The sequence below is a fragment of the Giraffa tippelskirchi genome, chromosome 6 (assembly GCF_054371585.1).
Source record: "Giraffa tippelskirchi isolate mGirTip1 chromosome 6, T2T-mGirTip1v1.2.pri, whole genome shotgun sequence".
Taxonomy (NCBI): Eukaryota; Metazoa; Chordata; class Mammalia; order Artiodactyla; family Giraffidae; genus Giraffa; species Giraffa tippelskirchi.
Genome location: NC_137280.1, coordinates 4,407,807 through 4,422,107, shown reverse-complemented (window position 1 = coordinate 4,422,107; position 14,301 = coordinate 4,407,807). Strand labels below are relative to the sequence as shown.

At 39.9% G+C, this 14,301-nt stretch overlaps 1 protein-coding gene across 3 annotated transcripts in view; it reads right to left on the bottom strand.

The window, feature by feature from the left end:
• Positions 1 to 8,194: 8,194 nt before the first annotated feature.
• Positions 8,195 to 14,301, bottom strand: part of LRRCC1 (leucine rich repeat and coiled-coil centrosomal protein 1) — a 40,275-nt gene continuing 34,168 nt past the window's right edge. For all 3 annotated transcript variants that reach the window (XM_081496773.1, XM_081496770.1, XM_081496771.1), the window contains 4 exons: positions 13,366 to 13,574; positions 13,139 to 13,276; positions 10,384 to 10,519; positions 8,195 to 8,527 (listed from right to left, as the gene is read on the bottom strand). In XM_081496773.1, the coding sequence (XP_081352899.1) occupies positions 8,405 to 8,527; positions 10,384 to 10,519; positions 13,139 to 13,276; positions 13,366 to 13,574 (606 nt within the window). In that variant the 3' untranslated portion in view covers positions 8,195 to 8,404. The remainder of the gene's footprint in view (positions 8,528 to 10,383; positions 10,520 to 13,138; positions 13,277 to 13,365; positions 13,575 to 14,301) is intronic.

Genomic DNA, 14,301 nt, shown 5'->3' with positions numbered 1-14,301 from the left:
GGGGCCGCGACGTGGGGGCCGCGACCGGGGGGCGGGGTGCGAGCGCGAGCCGGCGCGCCGGGGGCGGGGCCTGCCTTTAAATGGCCGGAAGTGACGCGCGGCCCGCCGGCGTTGGGAAACGCGCTTCGCTGAAGGCGGGAGGGGAGGGCGGGGCGAGGCGGGGCGGGGCGGGGCGATAGGGGCGGGGTGGGAGGGAGGGAGGGCACGAGATGGGTGAGCGGGAGGGGGCGGAGCGAGATGTGGGGCGGGGGCGGGGGCGGGGGCGGGGCGAGATGTGGGGGGCGGGGCGGGGCGGGGCGAGATGGGGCGGGGACGGGGGCGGGGACGGGGGCGGGGCGGGGATTCCGCGACTGGGAAAAGGGGCTTCAGTTCAGTTCAATTCAATTCAGTCCCTCAGTCGTGTCCAACTCTTTGCGACCTCATGGACTTCAGCACGCCAGGCCTCCCTGTCCATCACCAACTCCCAGAGTTTACTCAAACCCATGTCCATCGAGTCGGTGATGCCATCCAACCATCTCATCTTCTGTCGTCCCCTTCTCCTCCTGCCTTCAATCTTTCCCAGCATCAGGGTCTTTTTAAATGAGTCAGCTCTTCACATCAGGTGGCCAAAGTATTGGATTTTCAGCTTCAGCATCAGTCCTTCCAGTGAACACCCAGGATTGATCTCTTTTGGGATGGACTAGTTGGATCTCCTTGCAGTCCAAGGGACTCTCGAGAGTCTTCTCCAACACCACAGTTCAAAGGCATCAATTCTTCGCCGCTCAGATTTCTTTATGGTCCAACTTTCTGTTTAGCATCAGTGATTTCCAATACCCTGTCTTCCAGGTTGCTGATCCATTCCTCTGTATTATTTAGCCTACTGTTGATTTCTTCTAGTGTATTTTTCATTTCAGTTATTATATTCTTCATCTTTGTTTGATTGTTATCTGTATTTTCTATCTCTGCTGTTCAATACTTCTAGTTCTGCGCTAAAGGATTCCATTCTTTACCAAGTTCTTTGATCATCTTTAAAATCATTCATCCTGAATTCTTTCCAGATAGATCGCTTATCTCTACTTCACTTCTTTTTCTGGTGTTTTATTTTGTTCCTTCATTTGGAACATGTTCCTCTGTCACTTTATTTTGCCTAACTTGATGTTTTATTTCTGTGTATTTGGTAGGTTGCTTATATTTCCCAGCAGTAGCTTCTTGTAGGAGATACAGCCATGAGTCCCAGCAGTCTTCTCCCCTCTTGTCACAAGAGGTAAATGCTCCGGGGGTACCTCGATGCGGGCTGCTAGGGTCTTCTGTTGTGGTGGGCTAACTACTGTGGGCAGCCTGATAGGCTTGGTTAGTCCCTGGTCCAGCTGGTGGCCGGGCCCTGCCTTGTGTGGAGGCTACTGACCATTGGATATTGAGACCAGGTCATGAGGTAGCTGGCTGCAGAAGTTCAGAGGACTAATACTCAACAGTGCAGTGGGCTGAGTCAGGTTCCAGGAGACCCCAGGGTTGGTTCCTGCCCACTGGTGGGGGAGGCCATGTCTTGGGGCTAGTGCTAACCTTTTTGTAGGCATAACCACGTCTGAGGTCCACATGCAGGGCCCGTGCTGTCCCGGAGCTGATATTGGATAGCACTGGTGCCTGACACCCATCTAATGTGTTCTGTAGCTTGTGTGGGCCTGCTGGTGGGCAAGGCCAAGGCCTACCAGTCCCAGGGCTCGTGCTGGACTGTTGGTTGGTGGGCCGGGTTCATCGACTGTGGGGTTCAATTGTCCCAGGATTACGATTTGCCCTCTGGCCTCTGAGGCTGGTTCCAAGGCTAGAGCAGGCTCACTGGTGCGCAGGGCTAGGTGCCTGCCTGCTGGTGCTGGTGACTGGGGGCTGGTGGGTGGGGGCAGGGCTGGGTGCCTGCCTGCTGGTGCTGGTGACTGGGGGCTGGTGGGTGGGGGCAGGGCTGGGTGCCTGCCTGCTGGTGCTGGTGACTGGGGGCTGGTGGGTGGGGGCAGGGCTGGGTGCCTGCCTGCTGGTGCTGGTGACTGGGGGCTGGTGGGTGGGGGCAGGGCTGGGTGCCTGCCTGCTGGTGCTGGTGACTGGGGGCTGGTGGGTGGGGGCAGGGCTGGGTGCCTGCCTGCTGGTGCTGGTGACTGAGGGCTGGTGGGTGGGGGCAGGGCTGGGTCCTGAGGCTTATGAGCTGAGGGAGGATTCCAAGTGGGCACTTGGACGGCACCAGTGTCCATGAGGTAGAAATGAACTCCCTAAAGAGGCTTCTGCCAGTGTCTAGGTCCCTAGGGCGAGCTCTAGTTGCCTCCTCCCTCTCCAGGGAACTCTCCCAAGATTCCCGTGTAGGTCTGACCCAGGCTCCTTTCAAACCACTGCTTCTGCACTGGGTCCCGAGTGTATGAGAGTTTGTGCACACCCTCTAACAGTGGAGTCATTTTTATGTTTCTCTACCTTGGAGAAGTGACACCCCCTGCTGTGTGTCCCCAGTGTGCCCTCCTCTCGTCACCCAAAGGCTAGGGGCCAGCTGGTCCCAGGAAAGTGTCTGGCCTGCATGTGTGGGCTCAGCCTGCAGGCTTTGGGACTTTAGTTTTCTTACTTCTGGTATCTGTGTCCCGGTAGTTAAGGCTGGTGTAGAGGCTTGTGCTTATTTAACTTGTATGCAGAGGACATGATGAGAAACGCTGGGCTGGAGGAAGCACAAGCTGGAATCAAGGTTGCCGGGAGAAACATCAATAACCTCGGATACGTAGATGACACCACACTTACGGCAGAAAATGAAGAACTAAAGAGCCTCTTGATGAAAGTGAAACAGGAGAGTGAAAAAGTTGGCTTAAAACTCAATATTCAGAAAACTAAGATCATGGCATCTGGTCCCATCACTTCATGGCAAATAGATGGGGAAACAGTACAAACAGTGACAGACTTGATTATTTTGGGGGGCTCCAAAATCACTGCCAATGGTGACTGCAGCATGAGATTAAAAGACACTTACTCTTTGGAAGAAAAGTTATGACCAACCTAGACAGAATATTAAAAATCAGGGATGTTACTTTACCAACAAAGGTCCGTTTAGTCAAGGCTATGGTTTTTCCAGTGGTCATGTATGGATGTGAGAGTTGGACGGTGAAGAAAGCTGAGCGCCAAAGAACTGATGCTTTTGAACTGTGGTGTTGGAGAAGACTCTTGAGAGTCCCTTGGACTGCAAGGAGATCCAGTCAGTCCATCCTAAAGGAGATCAGTCCTGGGTGTTCACTGGAAGGACTGATGTTGAAGCTGAAACTACAATACTTTGGCCACCTGATGTGAAGAGCTGACTCATTGGAAAAGACCCTGATGCTGGGAATGATTGAAGGCAGGAGGAGAAGGGGACGACAGAGGATGAGATGGTTAGATGGCATCACCGACTCGATGGACATGGGTTTGAGTAAACTCTGGGAGTTGGTGATGGACAGGGAGGCCTGGCGTGCTGCAGTCCACGGGGTGGCAAAGAGTCAGAAATGACTGAGTGACTGAGAGGCTTGTGCAGGCTTCTTTCTAGGCAGGAGGGGCTGGTACCTACCCCTCAGGGGTGGAGCTGGGTCTTGGTTCCATGGTGGGCAGGACCATGACTAGGGGTGTGTCTAGAGGTGGCTCAGGAAGTCTTTCTGTCTGTCTGCTGATGGGTGGGGCTGTGTTGTTTGGCCTGAGGCTTTCCCTCTCTAGAGCCTACAGGCTGTTGGGTGGGGCCAAGTCTAATGATCCAAGCAAGATGTCTGCCTCCAGTGAATTCACATAGATGACCACTCCCCTGTATCTCGGCCATCACTGTGTATGTCCTCAGGGCAGGGCAGAGCTGCCCCTTGCCTCCCTAAGAAACCTTCTAAGACCAGCAGGTAGGCCTGGCCTTGGCACCTATCAGATTAGTGCTTTCTCTGTTGGTCCTGGTACACATGAGATTTTGTGTGTGCCCTTTAAGAATGAAGTCTATTTCCCCCAACCCTGTAAAGCTTCTGCAGTCAAGCCTCACTGGTCTTCAAAGCTGAATGCTCTGGGGGTTTCTCTTCCTGGTGCTGGACTCCCAGTCTGGGGCTCCTGATGAGGGGCTCAGAGCTCTCACTCCTGTGGGAGAACCTCTGTAATGTAATTATTCTCGAGTTTGTGGGTGGCCCACCTTGTGGGTATGAGACTTGATTATATCGTGGGTCTGCCTCTCTTGCCAGTCTCATTTGGTTCCTTCCTTATGTCTTTAGCTGTAGAGGATATTTTCCGGTAGGTTTCGGTCTTTTTAAGTGATGGTTATTCTGCAGATTGTTGTGATTTTGGGGTGCTCCTGAGAGCAGGTGAGCTTAGGTTCCCTCAACTCTGCCATCTTGACTGCTTTTCTCCTGTAGTTTTCTAGTTAAGTTTTTAAATGAGGAAGTGTGAGTTTTCCGGCTTTTTCTTTTTGAAGAATGTTTTGGCCTAGATTCCTTGAATTTCTATATGAATTTTAGAGACATGTCAATTTATGCAAATAAGCTAGCTAGCTGAGATTTTGGTGGGGATTGCACTTAATCTGTAGATGAATTTGGAGGAAAATTACCATTTTTTCAATATTGAGTCTTCTAACCCATGAATATTGTCTCCTTTCAATAATGTTTTGTAGTTTTCAGAGTATGAGATTTGAACTTTTGTTAAATATAAACCTAAGAATTTTATCTTTAAACTTTATTGTCAATGGAATGTTTAAAAAAAATTTAAACCACTTTATTAAGGTATGAGTGACATGTAAAAGCTGTACATATTTAATGTACGCAATTTGATGAGTGGGAATAAGTATACACACATGAAATTATGACCATCATAAGGAAGTAATCATATTCATCAGCTTCCAAAGTTTCCTCCCACTCTTACTGTTATTTCCTTGTATTCATTCTTGATTCTAGTAATTTAAGCCTTTTTTTCCTTAATTAATCTAGCTCAAGATTTGTCAATTTTTCAACATCAAAAATTTAGGTGTGTTTTTTCTTTCGTTAATTTTTGCTCTATTTTTCTTTCATTGTGTCTGCTTTGGCTTTAGTTTGCTTCTTTTTCCCCGGTATCTTATAGGTAGAGGGGCTTCCCTGGTGGCTCAGATGGTAAAGAATCTGCCTGCAAGGCAGAGACCCGGGTTCCATCCCAGGGTCGGGAAGATCCCCTGGAGAAGGGAAAGGCTACCCACTCCAGTATTCTTGCCTGGAGAATTCCATGGACAGAGGAGCCTGCTGGGCTATCGTACATGTGATCGCAGAGTTGGACACGACTGAGTGACTAACACTATAGGTGGAAGGTTAGGATGCTGATTCGAAATATTTCTTCTTTTGTAATATAGTTGCTTGCAGATAAAAATTTCCTTCTAATTACTTTAGCTACATCTTGTATTTTCTATTTCCATTTGCCTCAAAGAATTTTTCTAATTTCGTGATTTATTCTTTGATCCAGTAGTTGTTCTTTGCCACACTGTAAATTTCCCAAATTTGTTATTCTTTTCTAATTTCAGCTCACTGTGTTCAGAGAGCATACTTTGTGTGACTTCAATAATTCCAAATCCACTGAGGCTTGCGTTTTGACCTTGCATCTTATCTACACTGCAGAAGGTTCCCGGTGCACTTCGGAAGGATGCGAAGATTCTGTTTTTAAAGTGTTCTACAGTTGTCTGTTAGGCCTAGTAGGTTTATTGTTGTTGAAGTCTTCTACTCTTGCTGATCTGCCTCGTTGTTCTGTCGGTTGTTGAAAGTGGAGTGTTGTTACTGCTTCCTTATGACTTCCCTGGGTCTTTGTTGCTGAGCGTGGGATTTAAGTTGCGGGGAGCTCGGTCTACTCTCCAGGTTCAGTGCACGGGCTTCTCTAGTTGCAGACCTTGGGCTGAAAGTGCACCGGCTTAGTGGTTGCAGCACTTGGGCTGAAGTAGCTGTGGCTCGCCAACTCCAGAGCACAGGCTCCCTAACTGTGGCGCGTGGGCTTAGGTGACCTATGGCACATGGGATCTTCCTGGTCCAGGGATCAAACCTGTGTTCCCTGCACTGGCAGGTCGATTCTCTACCACTGGACCACCAGGGAGGTTGTGTTACTGTTGCATAATCGTGTCCCCCACCCCACACCCTGCCTTCAAGTCTTGTCAGTTTTTCTTCATGAATTTTGGGAATATGTTGTTAGGTGTATATACTTATTATTCTTGATGAATTGACATTGTTTCATCTCTTTTCTTCTAGTACACTTTTTTAGTCTATTTTGTCTGATATTAGTATAGTTACTCCATCTTTCTTATGGTTGCTGTCTACATTTTTCTTTTTACTGATATTTCCAATCTATTTGCATATTTGAAAGCGTTATATAGTCGATCTTGTTTTATCTATTCTTTTGATTGGATCACACTTAATGTAATTATTGATATAGTTAAATTATGCAAATTTTAAAATTTACCTTTGCCATTTTACTGTTTTCTATCTTTACTGCATTTAAAAATTGCTTAATACTTTATTGCTTTTTCCTACTTTTGTATTATACAAGTATTTTCTAGTGTAACATTTTAATTCCCTTTTTTGTTATATGAGTTACATTCTTAATGACTGCACAAGTTTATATATACAACAGATTTATACTAACCCAATTTCAGTGAAATGTAGAAATGTTTCTATTTAGTTCTATTTTCTTCCTCTTCTTGTTATGAAACTGATTGTTTTATATGAAGTCTAAGTAGGACAGCAAATACATAGTCATAGTTAAATTAATTTTTATATTTACAACTCATCACTGTCACTTGTTCCTATGGGTTTCAAGTTACTATCTCCTATTTCCTTACTTCCCAATACAGCTTTGCTTCCATCCACCTTTGTACTGATATGGGGAAATGTTACATTTTGTTTTGCTCCCAATAATACAATTATATACATTATTTTATATATTTTGGTTCTTTAATCAGTTAAGAGATGAAGGGAAAATATGTATTTATATTTTTATAATTATATATTTAGCTTTATGAGTGTTTCTTTTTTCTTCTCATGTTTATTCAACTTATTCTCTAGGGTCACATTCTGAAAGGATTTGAAGAACTTCCTTCAGCCTTTTTTGTTAAGGTGGGTCTGGTAGGAACATATTTCCCAGCTGTTACCTGAGAATGACTTTATTTTGGCTTCATTTGAAAGACAGTTTTGCTGGATATAGAATTCTTAGCTGATTTTTTTGTTGTTGTTGAAAACTTTTGTCAGCCCACTGCATCTAGTGTGTTTTGCATTTTATTTTGAAGGATAATTTTGTTGGATGTAGAATTCTCAACTTCCTGTTTTTTATTTCCTGTACCTAAAATATGTCGTTCACTGCCTTCTAGTCTCCATTATTTCTCATGAGAAATTTCTCAACTGTTAATTATTCCTTTACATTAAATCATATTTTCTTGCTACTTTCAAGATTTCCCCCAGCAGTTTCACTGTGAAGTGTCTAGGTGTGGTTCTCTTTGTGTTTATTTATCCTGGGTTTTACTGAAGTTCTTGAACATGTAGGTTCATCTTTTTCATCAAATTAAGGAAGGTTCCAGCTATTATTTTCCCCAATATTTCTTATGTCCTCCCATCCCCCTATAGGCTCCCATTACATGTGCTGATATGCTTGATGTCCCACAGATTTCAGTATAAACCTTGCCTGTAATGAACGGGTCCCTCTCTTTACATTGTTTTCTGACTGCATTTAATTTTAAAAAACATAGTTCACTGGCTATTAGTTAGAGTTTGGTATTATATTCTCTTTCTTTCATAAATAGTAAGGAGAATAGTATTCAGATCTTTGTTCTGCATACACAGGAACATAAGAGATGACAAAGTTGAAATAGAAATAAATGAACTGATATGAAATGGAATAAAAGGGTTTTAAGTTGTAAAATAAGAATTCTCCTCATTAACTAACTAAAAAGGAGTCATTATGAGTGATGTGGAGACATACATATGCATTCTTAAAAATACCACATCTCTTATACAGATTTAAAATATTTTTTGGCTACACTTATGAGCATTTTAAAAGAATGGAGCTACCTCAACTAAAGGACAACCAATAAATATAATTAGTTCATCAACACAGTAAGGTTAACAGTATTAAGATACTTTCTCTCATGTAGTCAAAAATACTAAATTTTCATTAACATACTTAATAGGCAAATGTGTAATGACCAGACAATGTATAGCAGAGAAACAAGAAAAAGTGTTTTAAGTCTAGTTATTTTGATAGGTTTTTCTAATACACACAATTGTCAAAAATTTATTATAAAAAAACCTACATATACAATTAATATTTGATCAAAAGTCTTTTAAAATATAATCAGAATGAAATGTGTAGAAAGAGACATTTCAAAGTCACAGCAGTTACTACTATTACAATATTTAATCATTTTTACAATAGGCCTGCTGATCCATTTCAGTTAAATTTGTTCTCAGAACCATCAAATTTCTTGCTGAATCTGACTCAGAGCAAACGCAAGCTGCTTGATTTTTGTTTCCATCGCTTTTTTGTTCTTGCATGTTTCTTCCAGAAGTCCACGCATTTCTTCTTCAACCCGATGAACCTAAACGAACATGTACATTTTATAACGTTTAAATTTCTCAGTGGAAATGCATTTTAAACAATGCAGAAAAGTAAAAAATTTATTTGTATACATTTTATAATTTGTGATGTGATGTTCATTTAAAGCAAGAGGTTAATAAAATGTTAACCTATTCAAATAGTAATATGGAAAACAATGTCATACTGTATACAAAATATTCACATGTGTACTATCCATTTATTTCTCATAGGTTCTTGTAATGAACACATGGTAATTTAACTCTATTTTATAGTTTAGAAAACTTGTTCAAGGTTGTGGCGCTTCTCAGTAGCATATCTGGATGAAACCCAGTCTTCTGACTTAATCTTGCGACTTAATTGCTTTCTCATTCATAAGCAATCCTATGCTTCTTATGAATGTCAAATCCTGACTCCTGACTTATCCTTACAAACTTTCAAAACTGAAATCACCTCCCTTCCCAAAGAAACTCTTTAAACACTGCATTTCTAAAACTGCTGCTGGTGGTTATACACTACCATCTTTTTGAGAGATAATTTTATGATTTACTGTTAACCCATATTTATTCTCCTAGGATTCAATGTATTTGATACTATTAATTTCTGCTTGAAACTCTCTCTCCTATTATACAACATTCCCAAGGGTACTACCAATATAGTCATCCCTATCTGTCTACTTCCCTCTTCCTAATCTCTAATATAGACTTCCTGATTTTTTTCCTTCTAAAAATTAACATTTCTCCTAACTTAAATGATCACCTGTATGCGATACCTTTTTCCATGATCACCACATTTAAACTTTGGTGCCATTTTTCTAATTCCCTAACAAACACCTCCCTATGATATTATATCATACTGGTAAGATGTCCAAAATCAAACACAGTATTTTGCTTTGAGCTAAAGGCCTAACATCATACCTTATTTAATAATACCTAGTGTACTCTTGTTCAACACTCAGTAGATTTTAAATATCTGAAACAACTGCTGAACTGAAATAAAGAACTCAATTTTGAACAAACTGTATTTCTTTATTAATTGTTGATTCTTTTCAAAGACCTAATTCCCTCTTTCTGGTTATACAGGCTCCTTTAATGTCATTTAACTACACGACCTTGATTATAAAAGATGAAGTATTCCTTTCCTTTTCTATTAACTCTTTTCCTTTTCTAGTTGCTGATTTCTGAATTTCCAGTCTTAAAGATACGTGTTTCTTATTAACAGTTCAGGGAAAAATAAAAGTTCAATAACTGTCTCATTTAGTGGATCTTAGCAGTGGAGTCACACAAGAATCACCTGTTGAGTTTTAAAAATATCTAGGTTTGAACCTAGTCTTAGTGAATGAAAGTCTGAGGGGAAAGCTCATACATAAGTATTATTAAAAAGCTTCATAAGTTAATTCTGATGTTTCCCTGTCATTTAGTATCATCCTAAACCCATTCCTTTGTTAATGATAAACTTGACAGTCTGAACCCTAATTCGTAATAAAACAATCCTTGAGAACTTGTCCAAGGCAGTAATGGATTGTACTTAATACATTCACATTCTCACCTTGCCTATGTGTAACCAAAAGGGCTTCCAGCTGAAATTGGTGAGGGATATATAAATTTTTATCCAGAGCTCATGGAGCAGGTGCACATCAGGATCAAATTTATAATCTTGGTTTCATTAAAATTCTATTCTACAACTAATCTAAGTATTACCAACATGTTGGTGTGGCTTCATGATTGCATTAGTAACATTCTTCGTATCTATTTGGTCATTAAATCATGCTGCTTTTTCTCCTTATCACTGTTGAAGATCCAATTTACTTAGCTATAACAATTTAATACTGATTATCAAAGTGAATTTTACTTATGGTACCTTTAAATTTGCAGAATCAATACATTTCTGTTTTTCATTTGCCAGTTGTATTATTTCAGCTTGATGAGCTTCAACAATTGCATCAACTTGTTTCTTAAAGGCATCATCCATACTATGAAGCTTTTCCATTGCATCCCTTAAAAACAAAACAAAACCACATATCTACCTGGATGTATAAAAATTAGGATTTTTTTTTTACATGGAAGTACTCATATTCATATTTTAATGGAAGCATAACTCCGCTGAATAGCAAAAGACTATCTTGAGTAACTAAAGTTATAAGTAGTTCATCATCCAACAGAATCTGTTAGTAACAGTTTAGAGTAGGGTAACATAAGTGGAAGTTTGTTACATTATCCTCTGAAAGTTAGGATTCTTGGTTCTCACTTATTGTGAGTCTAAGGATTTGCTTTATCAGCATCTTCACAGATGCTACTGTCAATTTTTTTTTCTCCATGTATTAGCAGTATGATAATAATTTACAATGTATATACTATAGGCAGGTTCAAGTTTGTAAGCATATATGTCTGATTTTCCTATGTGTTTGCTTATCAGATAAAACCCTATGTTAATAAACATAAACAGTATTTACAAAATTTTAGTGCTAAATGTTTCTTATAGGCAAAATACCCATTTCTTAATATTAAATATGAATAATTTTATTAAAAACATTAAGCTCATAATGAACAAACTCCCTGGTTTGGACAGCCCACTGCACTAGTGGACTGAACATTAGGGCCGAAGCTGTGCTCCAGGCACGGAAGCCTTTCTGAGTCCCCATTTCTTGTTTGCAGGGAATAGACTCCAGCCTCCAAGACTTGCCCTGAGTTTCAACGGGTAGATTTGAACAGTCGCTTATCACGGAAGGGAGGGGATGCAGAGATTAGGAAGACCACCTTAGGCTCGACCAAAGGAGTACAGGCCCTGTGCATACCTTACTCTTTAGTAGCAACTCCACCCCTGAACCACTGCTATAAACTCACCAAATCCTCCCGCGCTGGGACACAGGTTTTGAGGCACAAGCCTGTTGCATCCCCCTTTGCCTGGCAGAGCAACAAAACGATCCTTTTCTACGTCACCCAAAACTGTCTCTGACACTTTGTTGGGCACAGGTGCAGGGAGACTGAACTTTCAGCATTAGGATCATGAATCAAAAGCCTTTCTTTTATTTCTGTTGCAACATTTGGTAGCTATGTGACCAAAGGCAAGTTCACAACCTCTGGATTTAAAGTCTGTCAACTATAACACGATAATCCTGCCTGTTTGGCTAACCTCACAGAATTACTGCTGGGTTCAAAGTAAGATATAAGAAAAAAACCAGTTTATATATTATAAAAAGCTATGCAAATAAAATCTTTCTTATGAACAATGATTTACTTATTTTATTAAAATTCCATTAAATTAAAAATCATACCTACCAATCTTAGTCATAGGAGCATTAAGGTAAAAATCAGGCCTTTTTATTGTTTTGCTCTTAAAAACACAATAAACAACATAAGAGATTCTAAAAATTGTCAGGCTTTATGGTTTTTATTAAGTTTAGGAACGTCTAGTTATATGAAATGATTGTGTCTTTTAGGATCAAAAGGACTTCATACTGCAAAGCTGTGACCAGCAGGAAAGAAAACAGGCTCTAAGTCAATGTTTGGTTGCATTAATGTTTGGTTGTAAAGCAAAGTATAACAGGGTCCATTAGCAGCCAACTGACTGTATTATCAATTAAAACTTCTGGGGTGTACAATAACACCTTTTACCTTTCCATTTACATTGAGTTAAAATATGAAAAATCAAATTTCGAGGTGCTATTAGATTTGATATAATGGGAACCTACCTCTATATGAGATTTTTGGGCTACCTACATGCCACATTATCTACACCATTCTATATTTTGACATGAGAACTGGTCACTAAACCATGCTACCTATTTTTTAGGTCCATTAATTTTTTAAATTATTTTAACAAGTCTAGTCATATAGTTTACAAGGTAAAACCCTCATTTCCTCTAGAGTATTTTATAAAATCCATACAACAATGGCGTACGTGTATAGATTTTCTTCCCCTTCTCTAAAATCAGCTTTCATCCTCAGCTGGTGCAGGCTAACTGCTACCTGCATCTATTTTAGATTCTTCAGGAGCTCTCTGTCCCTGGTAGTCAGTGATTTTTTTCCTCTAAACTTCACATGTTGTTGCTTAGTCGCTAAGTTGTGTCCAACTCTTTGCAACCACACGGACTGCTAGGCTCCTCTGTCCATGAGATTCTCCAGGCAAGACTACAGGACTGGGTTGTTATTCCCTTCTCCAGGGGATCTTCCCAACCCAGGGATTGAACCCCTGTCTCCTGCATTGGCAGGCGGATTCTTTAGTGCTGAACCACCAGGGAAGCCAAAACTCCACACACAACTCCACATAAAACAGCCAAAAATATTACCTGTTTCCATTCAAACAGAATTTGAAAATAATAATTCTAGTAATAAAAGCTAAATATTTATACAGCAATTACTGTACATCGGGCACTATTTAAATGCTAAATAACCCAAACAAATCATATACATACATAAATACACATATACACAAAGTTTAAACATCCATCAAATGTTAAAGGAGGAACTATTATAATCTTCATTTTATAGATGGAATGGAAATTAAGTACTTGGAAAATAACTATGTCCAAAATGTTTTTACCCTCCTCACGCCCACCCATCCCAATTCAGTTTTCTTTCAAGATATTCCACATACTTTAGGACTTAATGCTTACTTTTGTAGTTCAATACTTTTGTCTCTTTCCGCTTTAAGTTTTCTTTCTTTGTTTTCAAAGTTTTCTTTCACTTCTTTTACTTGCATTTCAAGATGACACAGAAGTTCTCCTTTATCATGCCACTTCTGATTAAGTGTACTAATATGAAAAGCAATAATTTTTAAAAACTGGTTATTTGAAATTATTAAGCCACATGTTATTTCTCAATAGGAAATACTGTATAATACCTGTAAGCTTTTCTAATTTCATCGAGTTCTAATTCCTTTACTTTCAACTGCTGTTTTAGTTTTTCTTTTCTTTCATTGTGTCTTTCTAGTTTCTCAACTATTTCATCCAGTTGTGAAGATTTTTCATCAAGTTGTTCTTGAGTACATTTTTGTATTTCAGTGATTTTTTCATGTAATACTTTGATTTGTTCCTCTCTTTCCTGTAAACACTTCATTTTTACAGAAAATAAATAATTAAAAAAATAATTTTTATTAATTTTAAATATCTTATTTCCTAATTCAGTATGGTTTAAAATTATTATAAAAATTACAGATTAAAAAATAAATTGAACATTCAGTGAATATTTTAGAAAAGATTTCTATAGAACATTTTAAAAGTCACAATCAATAAGGAGTAGCACCACTACTTTGTTTTAAACGCCATTAAGAATGATACACTATGTACACTTTTTATTTCATTAAGTTACTACCAACCACACAAAAGGAGTACATGGGAAGAAAAACAGTAGGATGACAATCTTATTTAACACAGAATATAGCAAAGATTGATATTCACAATGCATGTATGACATAAATTAAAATACTATTTCTACTCTGCTAAGCAAGTGTCTTCTGCATTAGAGTGAACAAATACTTGAATGATTTCATCACTATTGAAATGCCACATGAAAATAGGCTCTACATTCCCCCAAACTTCCTTTCATTGTATCTTCTGTCCTGTGAGGCCAACTGTATCCTCTATTTGCATACTACAAATCAGAGGATTAATGAAAGATCAAAACTACCTTAGGCACTGTTAAATGTTTGCAGGAATTAGGCCTCAAATGACTCATTTTTGCCAATGAAGGTGCTTTACAGGGGCATGCCTGGATGGCTGGAACCCTGTAACAACAACTAACGATATCAGTCTCCACAAGTGAGAAAAAAATGAAATTA